The sequence below is a fragment of the Lepisosteus oculatus genome, chromosome 3, assembly GCF_040954835.1.
Source record: "Lepisosteus oculatus isolate fLepOcu1 chromosome 3, fLepOcu1.hap2, whole genome shotgun sequence".
Taxonomy (NCBI): Eukaryota; Metazoa; Chordata; class Actinopteri; order Semionotiformes; family Lepisosteidae; genus Lepisosteus; species Lepisosteus oculatus.
Genome location: NC_090698.1, coordinates 68,989,240 through 69,012,663, shown reverse-complemented (window position 1 = coordinate 69,012,663; position 23,424 = coordinate 68,989,240). Strand labels below are relative to the sequence as shown.

The following is a 23,424-nucleotide window of genomic DNA, read 5'->3' as shown; positions in this document are numbered from 1 at the left end:
GTTTCCAAACACAGGGTTACTGGGATCACAACAACAGTCTCCCCTACTGCACCTGGCGGAGTACCTTCGCTCAGAGCAGGCAGGAAGCAGCTCCCCTGCATCCCGAAACAACTCCTGTGTGAAACTGCGGGCTCCGGCTTCTCCGACTCCTCTCTAAAAATGATCTCCTGCAAAACTTTTAAACATTTAAAAACATTTTCTCCTGTCTTGTGGGTAGACACAACACGATGCACAGAGAGACGTCCGGCGGCGTGACCGGGTGTTTCCGTACAGCCGCAGGGCTCTGAGCCCTTGGCCCAGGCCAGAAAGCCTCTGTGAGGGGGCAGGGTCTGCGGCCGGGATGGTCCTCTATCAGATGGGTGTGCCGTCCCGCGATCTTGTGTGTCACAAGTGAAAAAACCCTAGCCAACATTTCCTTTCAAATTTTAAAAATATGAACAGCAGAGTTTCACCCGGCTCTCTTCTGTCACGGCATGTTCTTGCCGCTATTGCAGGTTGCTGAACAACTTTGACCCATACTGTTGTATATACTGATTCTGCAATGTCCACTTTCACAGTGCTAACAACAACATTATTATACGCTACTGCTAGAGTGCTACTTACTACAGGGTCAAGTCCTGTTACTTCCAGCACCTCCAAATATAGCAGAATAGTTCCATTTCTCCCCCCGTATTACCAATACCTTGGTATACAGTATATATTAGCCTTCCCTGTGAGCATCTGCATCAGGCCCTGCGTGATGCACAATGGCAGGGTACCCATGTAGATGCATCTGTGCCTGCAACACGTTGTGTCGGCTGTCCTGCAGCAGGTGTGCTGTCTACAGTATGTGCCGAAGCAGCTCATTCTAATGTCATCACACTGCTCTGTGCTACGGTCTCTCTCCCCCCCCTCCTCTCCGCCTTGTTTCTCACTTCTCTTAGGAACATGCAGGCCCTTGTTCTCTGTAAAAGTCCTTGCCTTTTAGAGATAAAAAGATCCCATTTATCCTGAGCTGTTATCTCAGTTAGCGCCGCGCCGGGCTGTGTATGGGGGGCGAGGCTGTGCTGTAACACTCGGCCGCGCTGACGCAGATGGATCCTTGGTCGGGCAATCCGGCCTGACAATGAGGACAAATGTCCCAATTAGGGCAGCTTCCGCGCCTTGCTTAATGACCTCCATTCATTACAGCAGGCTCACCGGGGGAGGCTGAGAGATCTCTCTCATTAAAAAAAGCTCATATTCTGGGAGCCCAGACCACAAATTAGAGATTTCTATCTGGGCTGGTTATGGGGAGAAGGGGGGGAGGGCGTCCGTGCTTGCCTGTTACAGAATCGCAGAGACAAGGGTGGGAGCGCATGGAGAGACTCGGCTCCGGATCACTGAAACAGAGAGGAATGGCTACAAGGGAGAGGAGAGGGAGTCGTTTGGCTTTGTTGGAATCCAGCAGCCAACTGATCATCAAGCTGTTTCTTGGAAGAATCCTGGGTATCTTCCTCCAGACTCCCACAAGACTTAGTGTAAATGAAGGGTCTCCATTCCTGGTCCTGGAGGACTGGTATGTCTACAGGTTTTCAGTCCAGCTCAGCTCATAACCACCTCAGTCAGATAATTATCTGCTTAATGGTATCAGCTTCGCCCGCTGGTGTATTAAAAAGAGCTAAAGGATGTGTAGATGCTCTGGCCCTCCAGGAACTGGACTGGGGTTCTCTGGTGTCAATAAAAGGCTGTTGTTTCTGTTTTAAATGCACTTCAATGAGGAGCACTTTCCTGTAGGACAGAAAGCCCTTTTGATGGCTTCAGACTACGCTGCTTTTGATTCTGTCAGTTGCTATAATATTCCTGCTTGGCTGGAAAGCGAATTGGGGATTTACACTACTCTTAGTTGCTTTAGCTCTTATTGTCTTTATGGGTGCGATCAGGTCTGATCATGTGGTGTCCTCCAGGGCTCCATACTGGGATCAATTCTGATGAGCAAGTATGGATGACTTGGTCAAATATTTTGACTTTACAGATTGTACGACCATCTTTATGCAGATGTTACTCAGATGTACATCGGCAGTACCCCCTTTACAAGACTGCAGGTGTCTGTTTTTGTGATTATGAACTTTCTAGCTGATTAAAACTAATTAGTGAATTGAACAGTATTAAGACTGAGCTCATGTTACACGTCACACAAACTGAGAAAATCAAATTGCCTAAGCATGGTTATAGTTCAATTCAATTTTGAGCTAAAATAAAAGAAATGGGGATTATTTCATATAACTTTTGAGCAGCATGTCCGTATGTCTCTTTCACCTCAGCAACATTGCTTGGTTCAGTTTGTTACAAACTGAGCAGCAGGAGTTCTGACAAGGTTTCTATCTGGTAAACATAAACCTTATATTGAAGTCACTGCACTGGCTTCCTGTTGAAGTGGGCATGGAGTAAGATAATGCTTTGGACGTTTAAGGCTATGAAGCCAATCTCTTATGTTCTTGACCTCCAGATAAAGTACACCACAAGTCACACTTTGCTGTTCTCTAATGCAGGTCTTTTTGTTTGATCCCTCGAAAAAGAATTTAAAGTCTTTGCCTGACAATGAAATTGTTCAATCAGCATCCTAGTAGATTTTGATATATTTTATATATTGGTGCATTTTGCCTGATTCTTTTTTCACGCTTTTTGTGTCCATTTGGGATACCATTTCTGGAAACCTTTCAATAAAAGAAGGCATGATATTTTAAAATTTCAATAACGTAATGAAACAGAGAAGAGAGAAAGCAAGCACTGGGCGACTGTGGTACAGAAAGGGATGCTTTCAATGTGAGAGTACAGTTGTGATGGCTGTAGCACTGAGCCTGTTGGGATATGGCTATGACAGTTCATGGGCAGCTCCAGCTTCACAGCCATGCAGCGCAACAGCTCAGACAAGAAGAGCATTTTGCTATGCCAAGAGACTAGAAATCCTGCTATTGGGGGAATTCAGTGCTATTTAGAATCTCATGGGGTATCATCATCTTATGTATCCACACCTTCTTAAATTCTCTTACTCAAAACTCATCCTTCTCTGCACGATCCTCAGCTTCTGAGAAATGTCAGTGTCTGGAAACTGAGTCACTATGCCTGTGCTGTGATCATAGTTTCTAACAGGCAACTCCAGCTTCAACACCACTTCTCTGACAGCAAAGAATTATTCTATGCCACAAGACTGATTGTACTGCCCTTGGATAATTCAGTGCCCTCTAAGAGGGTGACACCACCTCCTGTTACAGGATCAGTGCCAGTGAGCCCTGTTAGACTGGGCTGCAGTGTTTTTGTGTTAATGTGCTGTGTTGCAGTGTGTTCAAGAACCCAGTGTTAAAGCTGTGGGCTATAGTGTGTTCAGGACGTCGGTGTTAGAGAGCTGGGGCTACAATTTGTTGGGGAGCTCAGTGTTTGAGTACTGGGTAGCAGCGTGTTCACGAGCTCCAGCTGAGAGCGCCGGGCTGCTCTGTGTTCTATAAGTCATCATTAGAGTGCTGTGCTGCACTATGTTGTGTAGCTTTAGGTTTGCATACTGGGCTGCGATGCTTTCAGGTGTTCGGTGTTTGTCTACTGAGCTGCAGAGTGTCCAGGTCTGAAGACTACTTCACAAAGCGCTGAATATCATTTAAGCAATTTCAGATTAACTTAAAGCACATTTTCTAAGAAAATCACATCGTTGTTAGAGGTTAAAGACTTTCAGCTGTTTAAATGATATAAAGTCTATATTTATGAATGCACATATTTATTGACACCCTAACAGTGTGCCCTCAATTCCAGTCTGACAGTAAGAGAACATGGAGAACAGCCCACCTAGTCTTGCGTGCCGGTTTGTTTGCTTCTAGCTATTCAAGTGCAAAACCTTGTTAAGCACCTTCTCAAGGTGTTTAAATAGTGGACTTAAGTAAAATGTTTAAGTCTCTCACCACAGACCTGACACCTATTCTCACCCCCGTTTCCTTCTGATAAAAAAGCACTTTCTCACAGAGGCTCTTGAACGTAACATCACGGCGTGTACGATGTGTCCTACAGCCTGGAGACCGCATGTTCACAAACAGGCTGTTCCGCTACCCTAAAGCTGTAGACGCCTGCTGACAAACTGGGAAGGAAGAACTTTCAAAGGCTGCATGGAGGAGAGATGGCGGAGACACCTTTAGGACACTGGTGACCTGCAGTTCCATAGAAACCCCAGGAAGCACTACGACAGCCCACCCTGGTGAGACAGCAACTCTGCTGTTTCTGAATCAGAAAAGACTCAAGGGCTCTGTGATTTACATCTAGAACAAACACACGCGTTAACTTCCTCCTTACAGGCTGTGCTGAATGCTAGCTGGCTATTCCAACCTGGTTTCAATGAAGCAGGAAAGAGAAAATAAAAATGAATGGAAAGCCCTTCTAGTTAACAATATTGTATCTTGGAAACAGGGAAACTACTGTAACTCAAAACATGGTCAAGCCTACAGTAGGTACTTTATTTCTTTTATTTTTATATAGAAACAAAAATTGGTAGAAGGCTTGAGGCTGACATTACAGTATGAGGTGGAAACCATATATTAGACCCTGAAATAACCCCCACAATTTTTCACTTTCCAGAGGTATCTGCGAACAGTAAACTACAGGAAAGAAGAGGTGAAGTTTTAAATTGCTACTAAACGTCGGTCCAGGCTTGGAGTAATTAATGACTCTGCTTTCTGGTCTGATTTCAAATTTTCCATTCCTATTTGTTTTTTATCCAAATAGCCGTAAGAAGTACGCAATAAACTTCATGCGGTAGTCAAAGAGGGGCAAACAGCTCATCCTAGCATGCATGGTGGTGTGTGACTCCTGACTGACTGTCTTTCTCCAGGCAGGTTTCACTATGTTTGAGAATGGTATATGAATTTAAATATTTATGTATTCATAACTATCCACAATCCTTTCGTGTCCTGTAAGTGCCAGTTTCTGTTATTATGTTTATTAGCAGCATTGCATGTTGGGACAGTAGGGCCTTCACACAGTGAACAGCTCTATAAAGAAGTGACCAGCCTGTTTTCTCTTCATCGTAACCGAGGTGATGAATAAGTCACTGCCAGGCTCTGTTGAGAGGGCAGTGGCTCATGTGGAGGTTGTCACTGATCCACGTGTGCTGCAGACTCTCTGTTTGTCTAGCGCACTCATTTGGGAGACAGAGAACATGCCATGTTTCTCCCTAACACTATATCAGATAAGGACAGTTCATCATCCAGTCACCACTGTTCTCCATTACCGCGAGTATGATGTCTGTACAGACCCAGTAACCCCCTGCAGTACAGTGCTCTCCTCTCTACTGCCTGCTGAGAACAAAACTGGTCAAACAAGCCTGGTATTTTGTTTCTGGGCATGTAACACTCCCCCTCACTTGCTCCTGTCACAGTTTGCAAACTTCCCCGAATGAGAGGCCAGCACATCTCAAATGGATACCTATTCTGTAAATTATTAAGCTTGAATCGGCAAGTACAATCCCGCTCTTGTGCATTGGAAGTGGTGATTGAGGGGCTGAGGGATGTGGGGGGAGTTATTCTGGAATCTGAGAACCAGCAGAGAGCTCATGTCAGACTGTAAGACTCACTGTGGTGGTATAATCTAGACTAGATCCACAACTTCAAATGTGGAGTAGAGAGAGGGCATGGGGCGACCTTCCAGGGGAGTTAAACAAAAAATGATCGAAAATACATGACCGCACTATAGAGCTTTCACTGCCCTTGCTCCAGTCACTCTTTGCAAACACTTCATTTATCCGGGGGCTTAAGACAAAAGCTTGAGATTTGTGGTTGCAAATGAAATTGTATTACTGCCTAATTATCATGCCATTAGCACGGAATCCCACTGAAAGAGTACATTCATGAGTAGGAGCATATCCTCACTTTATTAGTCAGAACATGCAGTTAATCATGGCTGAGTTAACAGATTAAAACTCCTAGATCTCCTCAGTGACTCCATCCCAATTTTCATTCGGAGAGTTGGCACATTAGTCCGGGAGGAATAGGGAAAGCATGGTCTGAAAACGTCTGAGCTTAATACAGAAGGAAAAGCTGCAGATGGCAGCTGTTACAGCTACTTCTATGTCCTGCTGTTTATTCTAAAGACACACAAACATGATATTCTAGAGTGCTTTTTCATCTTTTCATCTTACCGCACCGGATGCAGAAAGTTTAATTTAAATTCTGGCTTTCCAATTTGGATTCAAGGAGCTACATATCAAAATTGCACTCCCATATTTCCTTGCGCTTGGAATCTGCTAGAGCAACATATTTCCGATGTGGGGTAGGATGATTTTTTGATATTCAGTATTGTCTATCTGCAAAAGCCAAAGTAAAAAAGCAAGCTGGAATGTAATTCACGTGGACTCTAAGTACTTGCAGTAACAGTCATCTCTAAAGTCTCCCTACTTTATTAGGGTCCTGCTTCAGGTGTGTAGGAAACCATTCTCACAGCTGCTGCAGCTGTTGCAGGTGTGTAGAAACACAGATAACTATGAGGGCCTGCAAGATAAGTATTATAGTTAATACTTCACCAGTCTACTAGATATCAGCTTCTGCTTGATTGGAGCCAAGTCTCTTATTCAGACAGACAGGGCTTTAAGACCATTCAGACTATATAGCTTGTTTGGCTTCCAGCACCTAACTGATGAGAGGACATCATCCAGCTATTTCCTGAAAGAAGCTAGGGGATCAGATTCAACACCCAGGCTTGGTATCTTATTTCTCAATCCTTTGTGTGAGAGGTGCCTCCATTTCCTGTACCAAGGAGGTATATCACCCTGCAACTCACAATGTGCAGTTCACTGAAGAAGGTGTGAGCCAGGTCAGTACCTGGATGGGGAGATCCCCTGGTAAAACCGAAGTCCTGTTTCTCCTTGGCTATTAAAATTCCCAGTTTGTTTCTTGAAAAGAGTAGGGCTGTTAACCCTGGTATCCTAGCTAAATTTTGCCCTGGTCTTTACCAATCATGGCCTCCTAATAATCCCCATCTCTGGACTGGCTTCATCACTCTGCTCTCCTTCCTATAATACTTTATTATTCCCGTAGGGAAATTCATCATCCAGGGCATCCAGCCCATCCAGCCCATCATCCAGGTGGGGCTGCACACTGGTGGTGGTGGAGGGGAGTCCCTGTAAAAAGCTTTGAGTGGAGTGTCCAGAAAAGTGCTACATAAGTGTAAGGAATATACACTTTTATTTTGTTAGTCTCTCCTTGTAAGAGATAGAGCAAATCACAGGCAGATCAGAAGGCACATTTAAAAATCAGTTAGCTGCTTTGGATATTTGTAATATGGGAAGTTAATTAATATATATATTTAACATGTTAAATGGAGCAGCTCTTTACAATACTGAACCTTTGTACTTTTTCCACTGTGTGATTCTGGGGGGAGGGAGCACGCAGGGAGATTGACGGAGGTTGAAAGCAGGTTCCTGTGCTTCAGGACGAGCTTCTCTCACAGAGTGATCACGAGCTTCTCTCACAGACGGTGCAGTGATATGATAAACACCGGCTCGCCCACCTGACCCTGCCCTGCTCACCTGGGTAGGGGTGGATCCCGTTAGTGAAGACGGCCTCAGCGGGGGGCTGGCCGTTGGCTTGGGGCGGGGGCAGGCCCGTGAAGCCATTGACTCCGATGGGGGAGGGGATGCTGGTCACTGCTGGGGCCGTGATGCCAGGAGGGGTGCTGCCACCTAGTGGAGAGGAAGAGGAAGGGCGAGAGGCAGGGGGGTGGAAGGGGCAAACAGGTAGAGAGGGCGTTGAGGAAGAGAGTGGGAGGATGCAGAAGACGAGACGGAGGGAGAGAAGAGAGAGAAAGGGTGTATGAAAGGGTGCAGGAGTATCTATTCGGGCTCCTCTGACTACCCGGCTGATTCAGTGCACGGTACATCCCACTACAGAATCAGCTGTTCCACCAGGCATCTCAACGGGTTCCCCTGTCAGGTGTGCAAAGGTGATTTATAAAAACCGCTGAATGTTTTATTTGACAGTTTATTATGAAGCTGTCTTTTAAATTGTACATAAATCCTGATTACAGCCATACGAGACAGTCACTTTCCCAAAACACGAACTAGCCACCCAAATATGAACGTGCCCCCCAGTCCCTTGTAGCCCAGTGTGGTCAGTGCTGGGGGGGGATCTCAGCTGAGAGACGGCTGAGGAATGAATGAGCTTTGTATGAGGTTTTGGTGCATATATATCTTAATGGTGTCATTTATTTAGAGGAACAAGTAATAGGTTTATTCCATGCTGAAAAAAAGGAGAAAGAAACGTTTCAGCTGTGGAGTCTTCTTCAGGTGTCATTTATTTAAATACACTCTAAAGTGTTATATGGGTGGCTTATGGATTTCTTCATAATGGCATCTCAGAGTAAAGCTGAGTGGATATAACAGTCTGTCTGGAAGGAATGAGTTTACAGAGAATTTCCCATTCCACCTCGACATTTTCCTGGTAGTTCACTGCTCTTGTGTTTTACACTCAGGGCGCCCTGAGCCATGTCTCTTTGCTTCAGTTCAGCTGACTCGGGAGCAGCCCAGTGGAAGAAGGAGGTTCCTGGTGTAGCTCTGCATGCTTCCCTCTATCAGTGTACCCCTGGTGTACCCCCGGGAGTGGAGTCCAGAGCGCCAGCCTGGGTAGCTCACCTGAGGTTGGGGTCATGGGAGCCGCCGCCAGCCCGTTGACGTTGAGTGTTGCCATCTGTTGCATCTGGGCGGCGGCGAAGGCAGCCATGGGGCTGAGGTACCCCCCCTGAGTCACTGAAGCCATTAGAGCTGCCTGCTGCTGCATCAGCTGGGGAGACACACAGAGCCGGACAGACAGACAGGGCCTCATACAGCTCTGACAGACAGACAGGGCCTCAGACTGCTCTGACAGACAGACAGGACCTCAGACTGCTCTGACAAACAGACAGGGCCTCAGACTGCTCTGACAGACAGACAGGGCCTCAGACTGCTCTGACAGATAGACAGGGCCTCACACTGCTCTGACAGGCAGACAGGACCTCATACAGCTCTGACAGACAGACAGGGCCTCAGACTGCTCTGACAGATAGACAGGGCCTCACACTGCTCTGACAGGCAGACAGAGCCTCAGACTGCTCTGACAGGCAGACAGGACCTCAGACTGCTCTGACAGGCAGACAGGACCTCAGACTGCTCTGACAGGCAGACAGGACCTCAGACTGCTCTGACAGGCAGACAGGACCTCAGACTGCTCTGATGGACATAAAAAAACAGTGAGCTGAAATAATAAAGATAAAGAGAGGAAAAACAAACAGGTGGACGTGGACATGGAATGTCTTTTATCAGGTCAAATAGGACAAAATATTGAGAGACAGAGAAACACAAACCAGCAAGCGTTCCCAGAGCGAGACTGAGAGAGGGCAAGAGAGACAGTAACACAACGGGCAGTACAAGAAAAATCTAAAAAAGGGACACAGATATGCAGTGGGACCCTAGAGACACCAGTGTAAAACAGCACACGAGTGAAAGAATACAGAGAGAAAGAAGGAGGGAAGTCAAGTGAGAAGCTGGTCTCTATACTTACTGCTTGTGCGTAGGCTCCATACGCGCCAAACTGGATGGCCATGGGGTTGAACATGCCCATCTGCCCCGCCATCTGCTGCATCCTACGGATAGTCCGCTCCTTGTCCGTGTCAGCAAACTTCACCACCAGACTGGAGGAGGCGCCCTGCAACACACACACATGCTGTCAGACAGTCATGCAGAGAGTCCTGAGAATGGTAATTAATCCAGACCACTCGGCAGCGCTCTGCAGCTTCACGCCTGCCTGCTGTCAAGCCTGGAGCCACAGTGTCAATCCTTCCCATACAAGACACTCATCAGACAGGAGGGTACAGACACATGATCACAGTGTCCTCCTCTCCCATACAAGACACTTATCAGACAGGAGGGCACAGACACATGATCACAGTGTCCTCCTCTCCCATACAAGACACTCATCAGACAGGAGGGTACAGACACATGATCACAGTGTCCTCCTCTCCCATACAAGACACTCATCAGACAGGAGGGCACAGACACATGATCACAGTGTCCTCCTCTCCCATACAAGACACTCATTAGACAGGAGGGTACAGACACATGATCACAGTGTCCTCCTCTCCCATACAAGACACTCATCAGACAGGAGGGCACAGACACATGATCACAGTGTCCTCCTCTCCCATACAAGACACTCATCAGACAGGAGGGCACAGACACATGATCACAGTGTCCTCCTCTCCCATACAAGACACTCATCAGACAGGAGGGCACAGACACATGATCACAGTGTCCTCCTCTCCCATCCAAGACACTCATCAGACAGGCGGACACAGACACAGGAACTCAGTGTCTTCCCCTCCCATACAAGACACTCATCAGACAGGAGGACTGGGACACATGAACACAACGTCCCCTCCTCTCCTATACAAGACACTCTTCAGACAGGAGGACACAGACACAGGAACTCTTTGTCCTTCCTCCCATACGAGACACTCTTCAGACAGGGGGACAGGGAGTAGAAAGCAATCCTCCCTCATCTACATAGCAGCCTGAGACTTCGACAGCACTATAAGAGAGGTCAGTTACTGTATTTTGTTCAGCAAAAGTTCAAGCAATAATGAATAGACAAAGCCACCCTAAATTAGAGGAGCTTACCTCAGCAGGTTTTTCATAAACAAAAACCATCATTGCTAAAATGCTGTGTATGGAAACAGTGGTAATTCTTAATAGTCTTAATTTGTTAAGAACTCAAGTGTCACAAAAGGAGAAGACTATTTCTAGGAGCAGACGTGAATATGAATCACACAGCACCACATGCTGAGAGAGCACTGCTAGCTCCCCACACATCTCCCTGCTGCACAGCAGGGCCAACAGACCCCTGCACCCCCATTCTCCTCATCACCCAGACCCCTCCCTGGTGAAGAGGTGAAGATCACTTCTAGAGCTCAAACTGAGACACCACGGCTGTCTGTGCCCCGCTGCGCCACACCTCCCCTCTCCCATCCTCCATCGCCGCCTCTCTTTGATCAGGACTGCATTCTGTTTTTTTAGGAACAATAATATGGCTCATTCATTTTCCCTATAAAGAGATACCGTCTTCCTTGAATTTAAAACACACCACTTACTTTCCTGCGTCCTTTATAGGTGATCTATCCGAAATATACTTTCTGTTTAAGATCTGATTACCGAGTGTGATTCTTGTCTGTCTTGTAATCGCTCAACAGTACTTTACCTACCTACAGACCACTATGTTAACACAACACACTGTACAGCAGCTTGACAAATATCCCAGCATGAAAGAGGTGTTTCTATATAACACACAATTTGCTTGAGTGTCTGAGCAGGAAGGCAGGAGTGCAGGAATGCAGCGTGCACAGCTGTTGATCCACACACATGGGCAGTGCTCGGTGAGGAGGACCGTACATGTCCGCTGTTCCCTAAATCTGATTCCTAAGGGTTTATGGGCCTTAAGGCTTTCATTCAACCTGCGTTGTTAAATAGATCACTGAAATACTTTCACAGCCTGAATGAAGCTTACTGGACTGGAGACCTGGGCTGTGCAAGAGAGCCCCAGCTCTGTCACTGTCCCAGAGCGCTGCTGTCCCCGACCCCAGGACACTGAGCCAGTGAGAGGCAGCCTGGCTCCTGGATGTGTCCCCACTCCTGGGCTGAGCTGCAGATCATTATTACCAGGATTAAAACACCCCTGATTGCCTGCAATCACAGAGCACACAGGCCCTCTGATCCTCACCCACACTTAATTACTGCCTGTTACAGGGCTTTGTCAAGAGGGAGAGAGAGAGTGCGCCAGCGAGCTGCAGGAGCCAGGCCACCTCGTTTCGCCCGGGGACATTTGCATATCACCTTTTCCTTCCTCTCTTCACTGCAATTAGGCAGCTCGTGGTGAAGAAAGAGGAAAGGCGGGCTGCAATCAACAAGGATTTTTACATCTCGTCTTGGAAGCTGTGCCGATGGACTGCCTGCCTGAGGTCTCACAATTAAAAAAAAAAACACTCTCCGTCAAAATCACTGATCTGCTCTGCCGCAGTGTCTGGTATACAGCACGGGCTCCTTGTACTATTTTGGGATTTTTCACCTATCTGCTTGCCTTTCCATACATTTCCACGAGTTGCAGTTTCATCATTAAATTGAAGAGAATGCAACAAGTGTCAGACGAATTCGAGTGACATCAAGCCTATGCAGGGCTTTCGCTGCTGCTGCTGATGCACAAGAGTTAAGGACTGGGTAGTGTCTCAGGGTGAATGCAGGGAACCCTCAGGCTACCTGTGTGCCTAAGCTCAGTGAACATTGTACAGGAGAGGATGCCTGGCACATCTGGCTGTTCTGATTGTCCTTTTACAAAAGCCTCTAACCCAGCAGGGACAGTAATGCTAGACAGCACACCTGCTTCAAAGCAGAAAACTGGAAAAATAAAAGAATTCTAGCTCTCCGCTGAGAAAAGACAGCAGAAGAACTATGTAGCCTAAATCACCCCACCACCAGCTCCTGTAGGAACATCCGGCAAAACAAAGGAGAGATTTAATTTTCCCAACGCACTGTAGCCATGGTTCAAGTACCAACCTTCTCCTTGACTGTTTGCTTCAGGACCTGCTTGACATACAAGGCCAGATCACCAGATTGAGATGGATGGGCCTTGCCTGTTTTGTGAGTTACGGTTTCTAACACAACAGTTAACTTTTCAACATCATTAAAACTGAGAACAGGATGCAGTTCTTTACACAACGGGCTGTGGGAATATCGCACAAGGCCGTGAATAAGACATTACTGTGGTGTTGACATTAGTAGAGCCTTTTCTTGACTGGGTAGGACAGGGAAAGGGCAGTCAGATTAAAAAGAGATAAGTGTCTTGTGGTAGGAAGAAAGATCTGGAGATATTCGACAAAATCTGTTGAAATCCTCAGAAAGATTGATCCCAGATCCCAGATCAGACGAAGCTATAACAAGGGAACTATTCCAACCAAGGGTTGTAGGGTGAAACAAACTTAGTTCCAGACAGTATATTATGAATGGCCTTTTCTCATCTCTTAATGGGATGCCAGTGCAACTTCAACTGCACAACGGCATAGGCCATTCCAGGTTAAATAGTTACAGGCTCTTTAGCATGAACCCATACCAGGCTGAAGATATTTCATTCTCCTGTTTAAAGGTAACAGTGGATAAACAGACCTAGAGTACTCTCATTATTTCCTTCCTAACATCATGATGAAAACCAGCACGCGGACTTGAACAGTACAGCAGAGCTGCGTGCAGCAGCTGGGAGGACACTGTTTCAGAGGGCTGCAGACCACTGATTTCAAGTAGTCCAGTCCTGCGCAGGAGAACACCAAGCCCTGCTGTCCTGCTCTCCATCTATCCTCTTTAATTGCCCTCTTAATTACATTGAGCTGCAAGATTGATATTTGGAGCAAGCCCCCCTTTGCCCCCCTCCCTTTTTTAATTAGAGGTGCACGTCTGCGGCCTTAACGAGCATCTGTCCCTGTGCCAGGAAGGCCGGCTGGGCACTTATCAAAGCCGCCAGTCGTACAAAACCCTACCACTCTCCTGTGCGACTGGGGCGCCACACTCTGCTTTTGACAAAACAAAGAAAGTCGCTATTTGTGTATCCCTGCTCTAATGAATGGTTTAAATGGGGATGTTTCTTTCCCCTCGCAGACATAGATGAGTACAGACCTAGGTGCAGAATTGCTTCGCTATGTGTGTGTGCGCAGCTCTGCACCTGCTGGGATTTGACTAAGGAAATCTGAAATGTCCCCACCTTGTGATCCACAGAGCGCCACTTCCCAGACATCAGTGAATTCCGTTATGCCAAACGAATGTCCAATGTTATGTAGGTTCTCAGGAGGTGACGTCATCATAAAAAAGCTCTGATAAGTCCTAAAAACATTGTGCCGACACATTGCATCTATTTTCTTTTCCTTTCAGCATGGAAAAAAACGGAACCCGTTCCGAAGATGAGTCCTGCTACATATCTGTGTAATTTGGTTTGCATTTTCACAGGCTTTGGCACAACACAGGAGAGTGAAGCGCATTATCTAGAAAGGCTGCTTTCCTCATTCTTCCTCTCTGCCTGCACGATCTCCGGCGAGTGCACACAGACGTAGGACAAAGAGGGAGGTTGAGCCCTTGTGCCCCCTGTCAATAAGCTCTCTCCTACACACCACCTCTGAGAGCAGTATGGTTCTATCTCAAGCACACAGGGAGCAGTGGGTGAAGTTTCAGTCAGGAATTGCAAATATAAAACAGGAAAAAAAAACAACTGGACCTTAATGTATATACACTGTATATAACCACATGTGCTGTACATATAATTGCATATAGTCAGCAACCATATAATAGTGGAAAGGATTAATTTGCCCCGTTGGGTATTAATTATTTTGTATTTGTCTTAAATGCAATGCACCAGAATGCATGCTGATTTTTCATTTTCATTTTTCACATTGCTGCATTCACACTGTGCACACATGACAGAATTTGTGCAATCTGAGGCGTCAGAGAGCAGCCGTCTGTACAACATTGTGCCTGCGTTTCTGGCTTTTCAGTCCAGTAGCACCAGGGCTAGAGTCCAGCTCACTATGCTACAGTAACTCCTCTCATTTCTTCTCCTTCACACATGGGGGAAGGGCAGGGGGGGAGGGCATTCCACACACTAGATGGCGCTGTAGGCTTTCATTAGGACAGATCAGCGAAAGGTTATCCAATATTTATTTTGGCCACAGGGAATTTAAGAGTGAGAATTAAATTCTAAGATAAACAATCTGGCAGGGAAAGAAAAAATTGCACCCTAATGAAATTTATTTTTCTAAAATTGCCCAAGCATGGCACGGAAGGTCAGGAGATGAAAACATGGAGAGGGATTTGGTGACGTTACTCTCAGTGGTGAACTGGGCAGAGACTTGGCAGACTTGACCACTAAACAAATGATCAAACAGCCCAGCTCTGCATGCATAGCAAAGGCAACCAAGCAGCAGCAGAGAGGAGGAAAGAAACAGCTTTTCAAACACCCTTAGAGAAGCAGCTTAAGAAGTGCACAGAAATAATAACAATACAACTAATACAAATGAGCATAAGTTGCAGTATTGATATTAGTGTTAGCACTTCGTATTAGCATTAGTGTCAGTATTGGCTTTAGTAATGCTATTAGACTCAGCATTATTGAAGCAGACACAGCATTTTGTGCATGGAGCAGGACAGCTGTATGTAATAGATAATAAAAGAAACAAAATAAAGCCGCAGAGCTAATTGGACAGGAGGTACATTGTTGGACGTTCCCAGGGACAGCTCTAACTCCTGCTTGGTATTTGGCCCACCGATGAACTCTGGGGGGTCTATAACCTTCTACTGTAAATAAGCACCTCCCAGCTTCACTGCAGCCGGATGTGGACAGTTCTGCCACCCCCCTCCCCCCTTACAGCCTGAAGCTCTGCCACCTTTGTGTCTCCAGTCAATTGGGACAAATAGCAATGGCTTGTATTATCTTTCTTATTATTCATTCCAATTTTCGACCCAGCATTTGCGATCTATACAGTACGTCAGTGTTTACCGCAGGTATAAAAGAAAATCTATACACACTCTTCCACGGAATATATTAGAATGCAGATTGTGCAAAAATGGCCTGATATCTGGGACTCACAATTAAGATGACAGAGTAGTGTTGCCTAAGAATCCCTATTCTGGGCAGGCAATGTTAATGAAAACACTAAGTGACGCAAGATCACCTAGAATTCACTGCATGTATATAGTGCTTTACATAAAGCATGGACCCACTTAGTCCACCACTAATGAGCAGCACCCTCATGGATGACAACCTTGCTGAGGGTCCTAAACACAGCCACACTCAGTCAAGGAGAGGAGGCGTGAAGGCCTTTGGCAGGTTGAGTTAGAAAACTTCTGTACGTTTTAAAAGGCACAGGCCTGAAATGAGACTACGACTTCATTTTCCAACATCGGTTTGATCATTTTTCATTTTTGAACCACCATTACTGTATCAACAGCCTGACACTCGACAAAGGAAGCAGCAGACACGCACCCCATGTCCACTGTTGTCGGAGGAGCGTCACCGGAAGAGTCGCCATGTAAACAGTTAAGGAACTAGGAAAAGAATAACAGACTGACGGGCATGAACACAGCGGAATGAAAAGCTGAAGTTAAAAAAAGAAGCACGACCACGATAAAAATCCTAGTGAGGAAATGCGAACATAAAAAAATGGTGAGATGAGAAGAATGGCAAGTGTACAACAGCTGCCTGGAGGATAACACTTGATTTTACAGCCTGCAGCAAGACACCTCCACTGCTGCCTGTTAATAACAGCAAGGAGAGACACTGGCAGGGAGGCATTAATCACAGATCACTGAGAAATGCACCAGATTCTTTTAATTTAATGCGCCTCTCTTTACATTTGCATTACAGGATTCGAGTACGGCTAGGGCACACTTTTTATTGGCCACACACTCTTGATTGTCTTTCCTTTGATTAATTCAGTCTCTGTCTGAGCATTCCTAGGCTTCGCAGTCATCCCACGGAACACAGCTGTGCTCCCAGCTCCAGAGCCCTCCCGACTAGCTGAGAGGGAACGCTGCTCGGACAGAGCAGGATTTGATTTGGCGGTGGCTGTGGGGAAGCAGCAGTGATCCACTGTCCAGACACGGGGGGGAGAGAGAGAGTGTGTGTGTGTGTGTGTGTGTGTGTGTGTGTGTGTGTGTGTGTGCCAGCTTGCAGCCTCAGAACAGTCATCCCGTGGTGTGTGTGTGTGTGTGTGTGTGTGTGTGTGTGTGTGTGTGTGTGTGTGTGTGTGTGTGTGTGTGTGTGAGTGTGTGTGTGTGTGAGTGTGTGTGTGAGTGTGTGTGTGTGTGCCATTTTGCTGCCTCAGAACGGTCAAACCCGTGTGTGTGTGTGTGTGTGTGTGTGTGTGGCGTCAATTGTGCTCCTGCCACCCAGCCATGCCCGACCCCACACAGCATGGTCAGCTGACTAACCAGAGTAAAAAAAAGGACCCGAGTAAGGACTCACTACGTAAAAATGACCATGAAGATGGGTGAGAATGATTTCACCTCTGGCGCGCCAGTTCTACGGCCGATACATGCATCAGCACTGTATAGCCCAAACTCTCTACTATCCCCAGTAAAGTTTTTCCAGTGAGGCTTGGAAATCACTGATCAAATTCACAGAGCTTCATTGGCATGAGCCCTGAATGACAGTGTTGCCAAAGCAGAAACAACTAATAGATTCAGAAATGAAAAATAAACAGTACAAATCATAGCACAAGCCAAACAACACTATGTTACCCACTGGGCCACGCACGAACACAACATAAACTGGAACGCTACAGAACTCCAAACAGACAATACACATGAATGATGTGAATGATGAATATCTGACCAGGGTGAGAAACAGCTTAGAGAAACAGACCCCTGATGAAGTAGAGGCTCAGTGACCACGATCCAAATAGCCAAATGTTCAAAATCCTCAAAGGTGCTGACACAGTCAATCTAGCGGACTGACTCTCAGATTCTAAGTGTTGCAGTCCAGAAAATCTGTGTTCATGTTATGGTCACCCCTGTGTGACAGGGCCCCCCTAAACTGGCAGCATGGCATTGGAGGACCTGTGCACACACACCCCCTGTTCCTATTGCCCTCATTGAGCCCCTACTCCCTTTAACCTTACCTAAACCTGTGGGGCTCTGAGGCCACATCAACCCTGATGTAAACAGCTGACCCAGTCCGTACCCGGCCTGCCTCACTCATTCCACTGTCAAACCCCTAAAAGACAGGGGAACAGCACCTTGCTTCTGCCCTTCTAAACCCCAAGCTGCACCAAAGTCTACATTTTCAACATTAGCTATCCTGCTTTTCCATGCAAACCCCGTGGGAAATTTTAACCTTCCTAAGTACTGGCTGACAGGGTGCCCAAACGTTTGCACATGCCAATAATATTCGCTGCTTTATTTTTTTTTTCAATTGGTTAAATTCAGCAAATAAATTGTAATTGTGAAGAGGCTGTGTTAACATCTTTTCACTTAGAGATTCTATGAAAAATGCAATTTCATCCAAACTTTTGTATGTAACTGTTCCGCTACTCTATATATATGGTATATGTACAGTATATAGTGCAACATGTATATAGTGCAGCTATAGTGCCGTGAAAATACTCTTCGTGGCTAGAATATAGTTTAGACCTTTATTCATTGCCTGTCTCTAAAAAGAAAAGACTGAACACAGATGCAGATCTCACTCTGACCACCTCATGCAAAGGCCTGCACTTATTTTCTCTCTCACGAGCAGTGCAAACTGCCAAACGGCTCTGAGACACGGCCGCTCTGTAACACCCTGTCACCCCCAGCTGTTCCAACGCTGCTGAATCCCAAGGATCTTCTGTGAGCTGCCTTGCTGGACTGTCATACAAGGTTGAGCCGTCCTGGCCCGAGACAGGGAGGTTATGACGATGTGAGAGTTGGTAGACCACCGTGGACATACAAAGTTGGACAGAGAGCAAGAGTGTGTGTGGAAACAAGTGTCCTCAAATGCCCCGTGGGCAAACAGCAGCCCAGCTGTCTACACTTCAATAAAAAGACTAAGATAAGTCATTTGTCTGTTTGAACCCTCTCCAGGCTTTGCCAGTCCTCTACAGCCATGCCGCTGAGTCTTCTGCTGACAGTCACCCAGGGCTGATCTTCAGCCTGATTGTCAGGTCCTGTGCTGTGTATCAGCAGGCAGAGTGTCAGATTGTCAGTCTGGGTGCCAGTGTGATGGCTGCTGATCCAGTATCATTGCTGGTATATCAGATAGTTTAACATAGTGTTTGCCAGTCTTACCAAAAGCCTGTTTGACTCCCATCCTGTCAGTCAGTTAATCTATCACTGCATCTTTGTCTTGCAACATGTCTGTCAGTCTCACAGGGTGTCACTCAAGCCCTCATTGATTAGGGGACCATATGACTCTGTGCTTGTCAGCATGCTGGAAAATCATAGGATTTTTACAACCACAATTGACTTAAATTGAAATGCATATGCTAGGAAATCCAGCCTCATGTCTTTTCTAAGATGAAAATAGATAATAAAGTCTGATTAATTGAAAAATGTTACTTACTTGTGAGAAAATGTATTTCCTCATTAGGTTGTATAGTACACAGCTGGTCAGTATCACACATTTCCTGTGCACAGGCATTAAACACTGATTGTGATCATAGCAAAGGCGTAATACTGAAATTAACTCCTTCCCATGTACAGTGAGTGCAGGTTTGAAGTCCTGTCGTTTCTCATTGAACACAGATTCATATAGGCTTCCAGTCCAATGTTATAAAATCATTATTTACGGTTAGACGAGACCATTATCTATGGTAACCAAAAGACAAACTGTACCTAACAAATTAACCTAACATTTGGCAAAGACAAATAGTACCTAAGAATTTACCTAACATTATTAACCCTTTTTTTTTAACAAGCAACACTAGAAATTAATACCAAAGGATAATACAGTATATGGTATATGGTATGGTACATTCATTCTCAAACTAAGAACTCAGCATGTGGACTGAGAACTAATTAATTAAAGGGCAACCACGATTCTAGGAAATGTAGTGAAATGTCCGCCTGTGTACGGGATCATAGGTACCTGAATTCTGTCCTGGAACATATAGAACAATGCAAGGATAATCCATGGGCTGGATGCCAGTTCTGCATGCAGACAATTCTTGGTCTTAAACAGGTGTTATTCACAGACAAACTAAGACAAGACAGATCATAGATGATTCCTTCCATTTTCTAACATCTTGATCCAATACAGGGTCGCAGGGAGGCTGGAACCTATCCTGGCAAGTAATGGGCACAAGGCAGAGCACACCCTAGACTGGAGGACAGTCCATCTCAGAGACAAGCATGCACACACTCACACACTTTTCCCAGAAGCCAGTTCACCCACCAGCTTGTGTTTGGACTGTGCAATGCTAACCACTGCTAACTACCACGTCACCCCAGGGCCTGATTAAAACATTTAAACTTCGCAAATCTTCTGAGGAAGACACCCAACCCACAGGACACTTTGGATCAGCGGGGAAACAGGATGCCCCGTTTCAGAGACTGACTTTTACAAGAGCAAATGCATCGGAACCTAAACATCTGTACACAGGGTTGGGCCGTGGAACCCAGAAACAAACCACCCAGCCATGTTCATAAAGCATGTTGCTTCAAACATGATAATGCGAGATTGATGGCTTTGATGCTCTTGAGTCTGTGGATCTGTACTCACTGGCATGGTCTGACTGCCGTGCAGGGCGCTGATGGCTGCCTGGGCCTCAGCATGGGAGGAATACTTCACAAAGGCACAGCCTGCAAGAGAGAACCAGACGCTCAGTGAGTGCCCTTCGCACTCCTTAAATACAAAAAGCAAACTAAAGCGTGGTCCCTCACACTCCAAGCCTGTTGACCTGCAGGGACCCGTTGTGTTTCCAGGAATGAGCAAAACTGAAGAAACCATGTTATCTCACCTGTAATGAAAGTTCTGAAGTGTCACATTGAGTCATTGTTTTACTAATCGAGGGGTGCCTGATGACTGTACCAGCAGTCATACAGTAGGTGTTACTATGTGGAAACTCAGGTGAGACTCTGCATCTTGAAATCCTACTATTGGCGTTGGAGTAGGGTGGGTCTGATTGGATTGTGGGAACCCATAGTGGATGGACCCCAGACATCCCAACAACTTTACACTGTGACCATCCTGCCAGCAACATTCCTGCTTTCTTTCACTGACCTCATAGCACTTGCATTGAGGGAAGGGAAAATCATCTTTGTAATAGCAAAGACATTTGTCAAAGACATTTTTAACAGACGTGTGCTGACTTTGGCTTCACTGAACAGTTAATTAAGACAGTAACAATAGGAACCAAGCTGTGAACAAGAACAAGAACAAGAACAAGAACAAGAGCAAGAACAAGAACAAGAACAAGAACAAGAACGTGTCACATGAACATTTGGCAAAGTAATGGGAACCAAGCTGCGAACGAGAATGAGAACGAGAACATTTGGCAAGGTAACAATGCGAACAAGAACACGAACAGGAACGAGAACAAGAATGTGTCACATGAAACCAAAGAGCTTTACCTTTGCTGTTTCCATCAGGACCTCTCAGGATGGTGCACTCTTCAATGTTTCCGAAGGACTCAAAGAGCCGACGCACGTCTTCCTCTGACTGCTGCTTGTTAAGCATGCCCACAAAGAGTTTTCTGTCTTCTGAAACAATAGCAAGAGGTCATTACCACGCCCGGGGATGCTGGACAGCCACAAACATCCTCTGTGTCTTCTGTAAGTAAGCCACCTAAATACATACAGGTATGCAGGCACTGACAGTAACAGATCAGGACAACAGATTAGAGTGCAAAGGAACAAGTAATAGGTTTATCCCATGCTGAAAAGAAAAGAGAGAAAACACAAAGTTTCGGCTGTGAAGACTTCTTCGGGTGTCAACTTGTTCCTTTGCAGACTACGCATGCTGATGCAGTTACACACCTGAACTACTTCAACAGATTAGAGTGACAGTTTGAAGTAAGCTGCGTTTTAAATATGTAATGTGTTTTTTCATACAGTAGTTTAATATAATAAGTATCTCTCTGTGCCAGGTTTACAAATACTTAATAAAGCCCCATCATATACTGAATAGGACTGTTCGATAAAAAAATACACTTGTCTGCATGTGTTAAGCTATTTTCTTTTATGTACTGCACCATTTGAGGATTTCTCATTTGTCATTCTGCCACCTTCTGTGCACTACTGTGGTTGTCAGTGATGGTGGCAGGAGCGCAAGTACAGTCAGTGGCTACATGGCTGACACCGTTTTACCAAAAAGGGAATGAAAGAGTTTTCTTATTTCCCAATTTACAATGCGTTAGGAGACGGGGGCAGCTTGGCAGAGGAGTGGTAAGGCAGTGATGCTATCTTCTCCATCCATTTCCTCCCACTCTCTGTCTGGAGCCGCGAAACCAATCACGTCAAGTGTGAGAAAATGGACACGGCCACAGTCTGTACAGGAGAGGAAGAGGGCTGAGTGTCTGAGCTGTGGAGTCTTTAACAGAGCTTTTATAGCTGTTGACACCCCATGACGTTTCCACCCCTGGAAAACCATAGCTGTTTCCGCTGTCTGGGACATAACCAGCACTATATCTTTCACCCATATAGTGCCTTTCACTGCAATCAGACCTCACTACACAATCTCCACTGAACCAACAACACTACGCTGTAGGCTGGCATGCCATTCATCCATTTTCTAGCTGCTTCATCCAAATTAGGGCCTTGGAGAGCCAGAGTCTATCCCAGCAAGCCTAAGGAAGCAAGGCAGGGCACCAGCCCAGCACAGGGTAGACACACAAACACAGACACGTACATGTGTCAGGGTCAATTTTTCCCAAAAGCTACTTCACCCACTCGTAGGTCTTTGGACTGTAGGAGGAAACTGCAGCACTTGGAGGGCATACAAACTCCGTACAGATACAGGTAGAGTCCTAGTGTTGTGATGTAACAACGCCATCCACTTCTGCATTCGGGAAAGTTAAAATACTACCAGCAAACAGGACTTCTATATTCCTCACCCAGAAGGAGAGCACAGGACCAGCTCACATCGTTCTGTATCAGAATCTCCTCAGAGGTTTAGTATTGTTTGCATTTTCTGCCTTCTGAATAAAAGTCTTTTATTTTATTCTAGTACTTCTACCAAACATGAGTCCATAACCAAATTCTGGATATGAATAATGGCTGCCAGAAAGCCAGCTCCTCTTGTTTTGTGAGCTGTTACTGGGTGGCAGTGCCTCTCTTTACACGGTGGCCCCACCCTAGCAAAACAAAATCTACGGGTTTAGAAGCCGTAGAAATATTCCTGCCAGCACTAATAAAGTCAGCCTGGAGAGAACTGTGCAAACCCTGGGCTGAGGACTGAGTCCACCAGGATACACAGAAACACGCTAAGACACACACACACTCCCTGATCACAAAGCTCATGGCTTCTAAAACTCCTCAGTGCTTCTCCAAGAATAAGTGTAATTGATAGAGACGTTACAGGACTCTACCCCTCCAGCTCTCTCTCTGCTGCTCCCCACATTGTACTCTACATCGCTCCGGTTGGAGATGGCCTCACGATTTCTCTCTCCCACCTCCGGTCTGAAATGCTCGCAGGTTTTTCTTTTTTTGTATTACTGTTGATGGCTTCGCTCCTTCCAAACCTGCTGCCAAAATGTAGCTTTTCACTTCAAGAGCTATCAATATCATTACAAGCCTCCAGCCCTCTACGTCCCTCTGCTACTCCCTGCTTCTCAGCTGCGACTCCTTGCCCTGTCTCCCCCCACCCCTGCCCCCCCCGGTCTGTGTCGGTGGAGGACTGGGAGGTGACGTTTTTGCTCGCCTGCCGTCGTGCTTTAATCTGTGGGCCACACGTCCTGTCT

At 46.1% G+C, this 23,424-nt stretch overlaps 1 protein-coding gene across 15 annotated transcripts in view; it reads right to left on the bottom strand.

The window, feature by feature from the left end:
• celf4 (CUGBP, Elav-like family member 4) overlaps positions 1-23,424 on the bottom strand; it is a 192,858-nt gene that overhangs the window by 31,787 nt on the left and 137,647 nt on the right. For 5 of the 15 annotated variants that reach the window (XR_011189109.1, XM_069187430.1, XM_069187437.1 and 2 more), the window contains exons 4-9: positions 21,098-21,226; positions 20,247-20,326; positions 9,525-9,668; positions 8,621-8,768; positions 7,520-7,672; positions 53-175 (exon numbers count right to left, since the gene is read on the bottom strand). Coding sequence is in view for 14 of the 15 variants with exons in the window: in XM_069187430.1 (XP_069043531.1) it covers positions 53-175; positions 7,520-7,672; positions 8,621-8,768; positions 9,525-9,668; positions 20,247-20,326; positions 21,098-21,226 (777 nt within the window). In the remaining variant the exon portion in view is untranslated. The remainder of the gene's footprint in view (positions 1-52; positions 176-7,519; positions 7,673-8,620; positions 8,769-9,524; positions 9,669-20,246; positions 20,327-21,097; positions 21,227-23,424) is intronic. The other 10 variants (XM_069187438.1, XM_069187441.1, XM_069187440.1 and 7 more) reach the window with 5 other exon arrangements.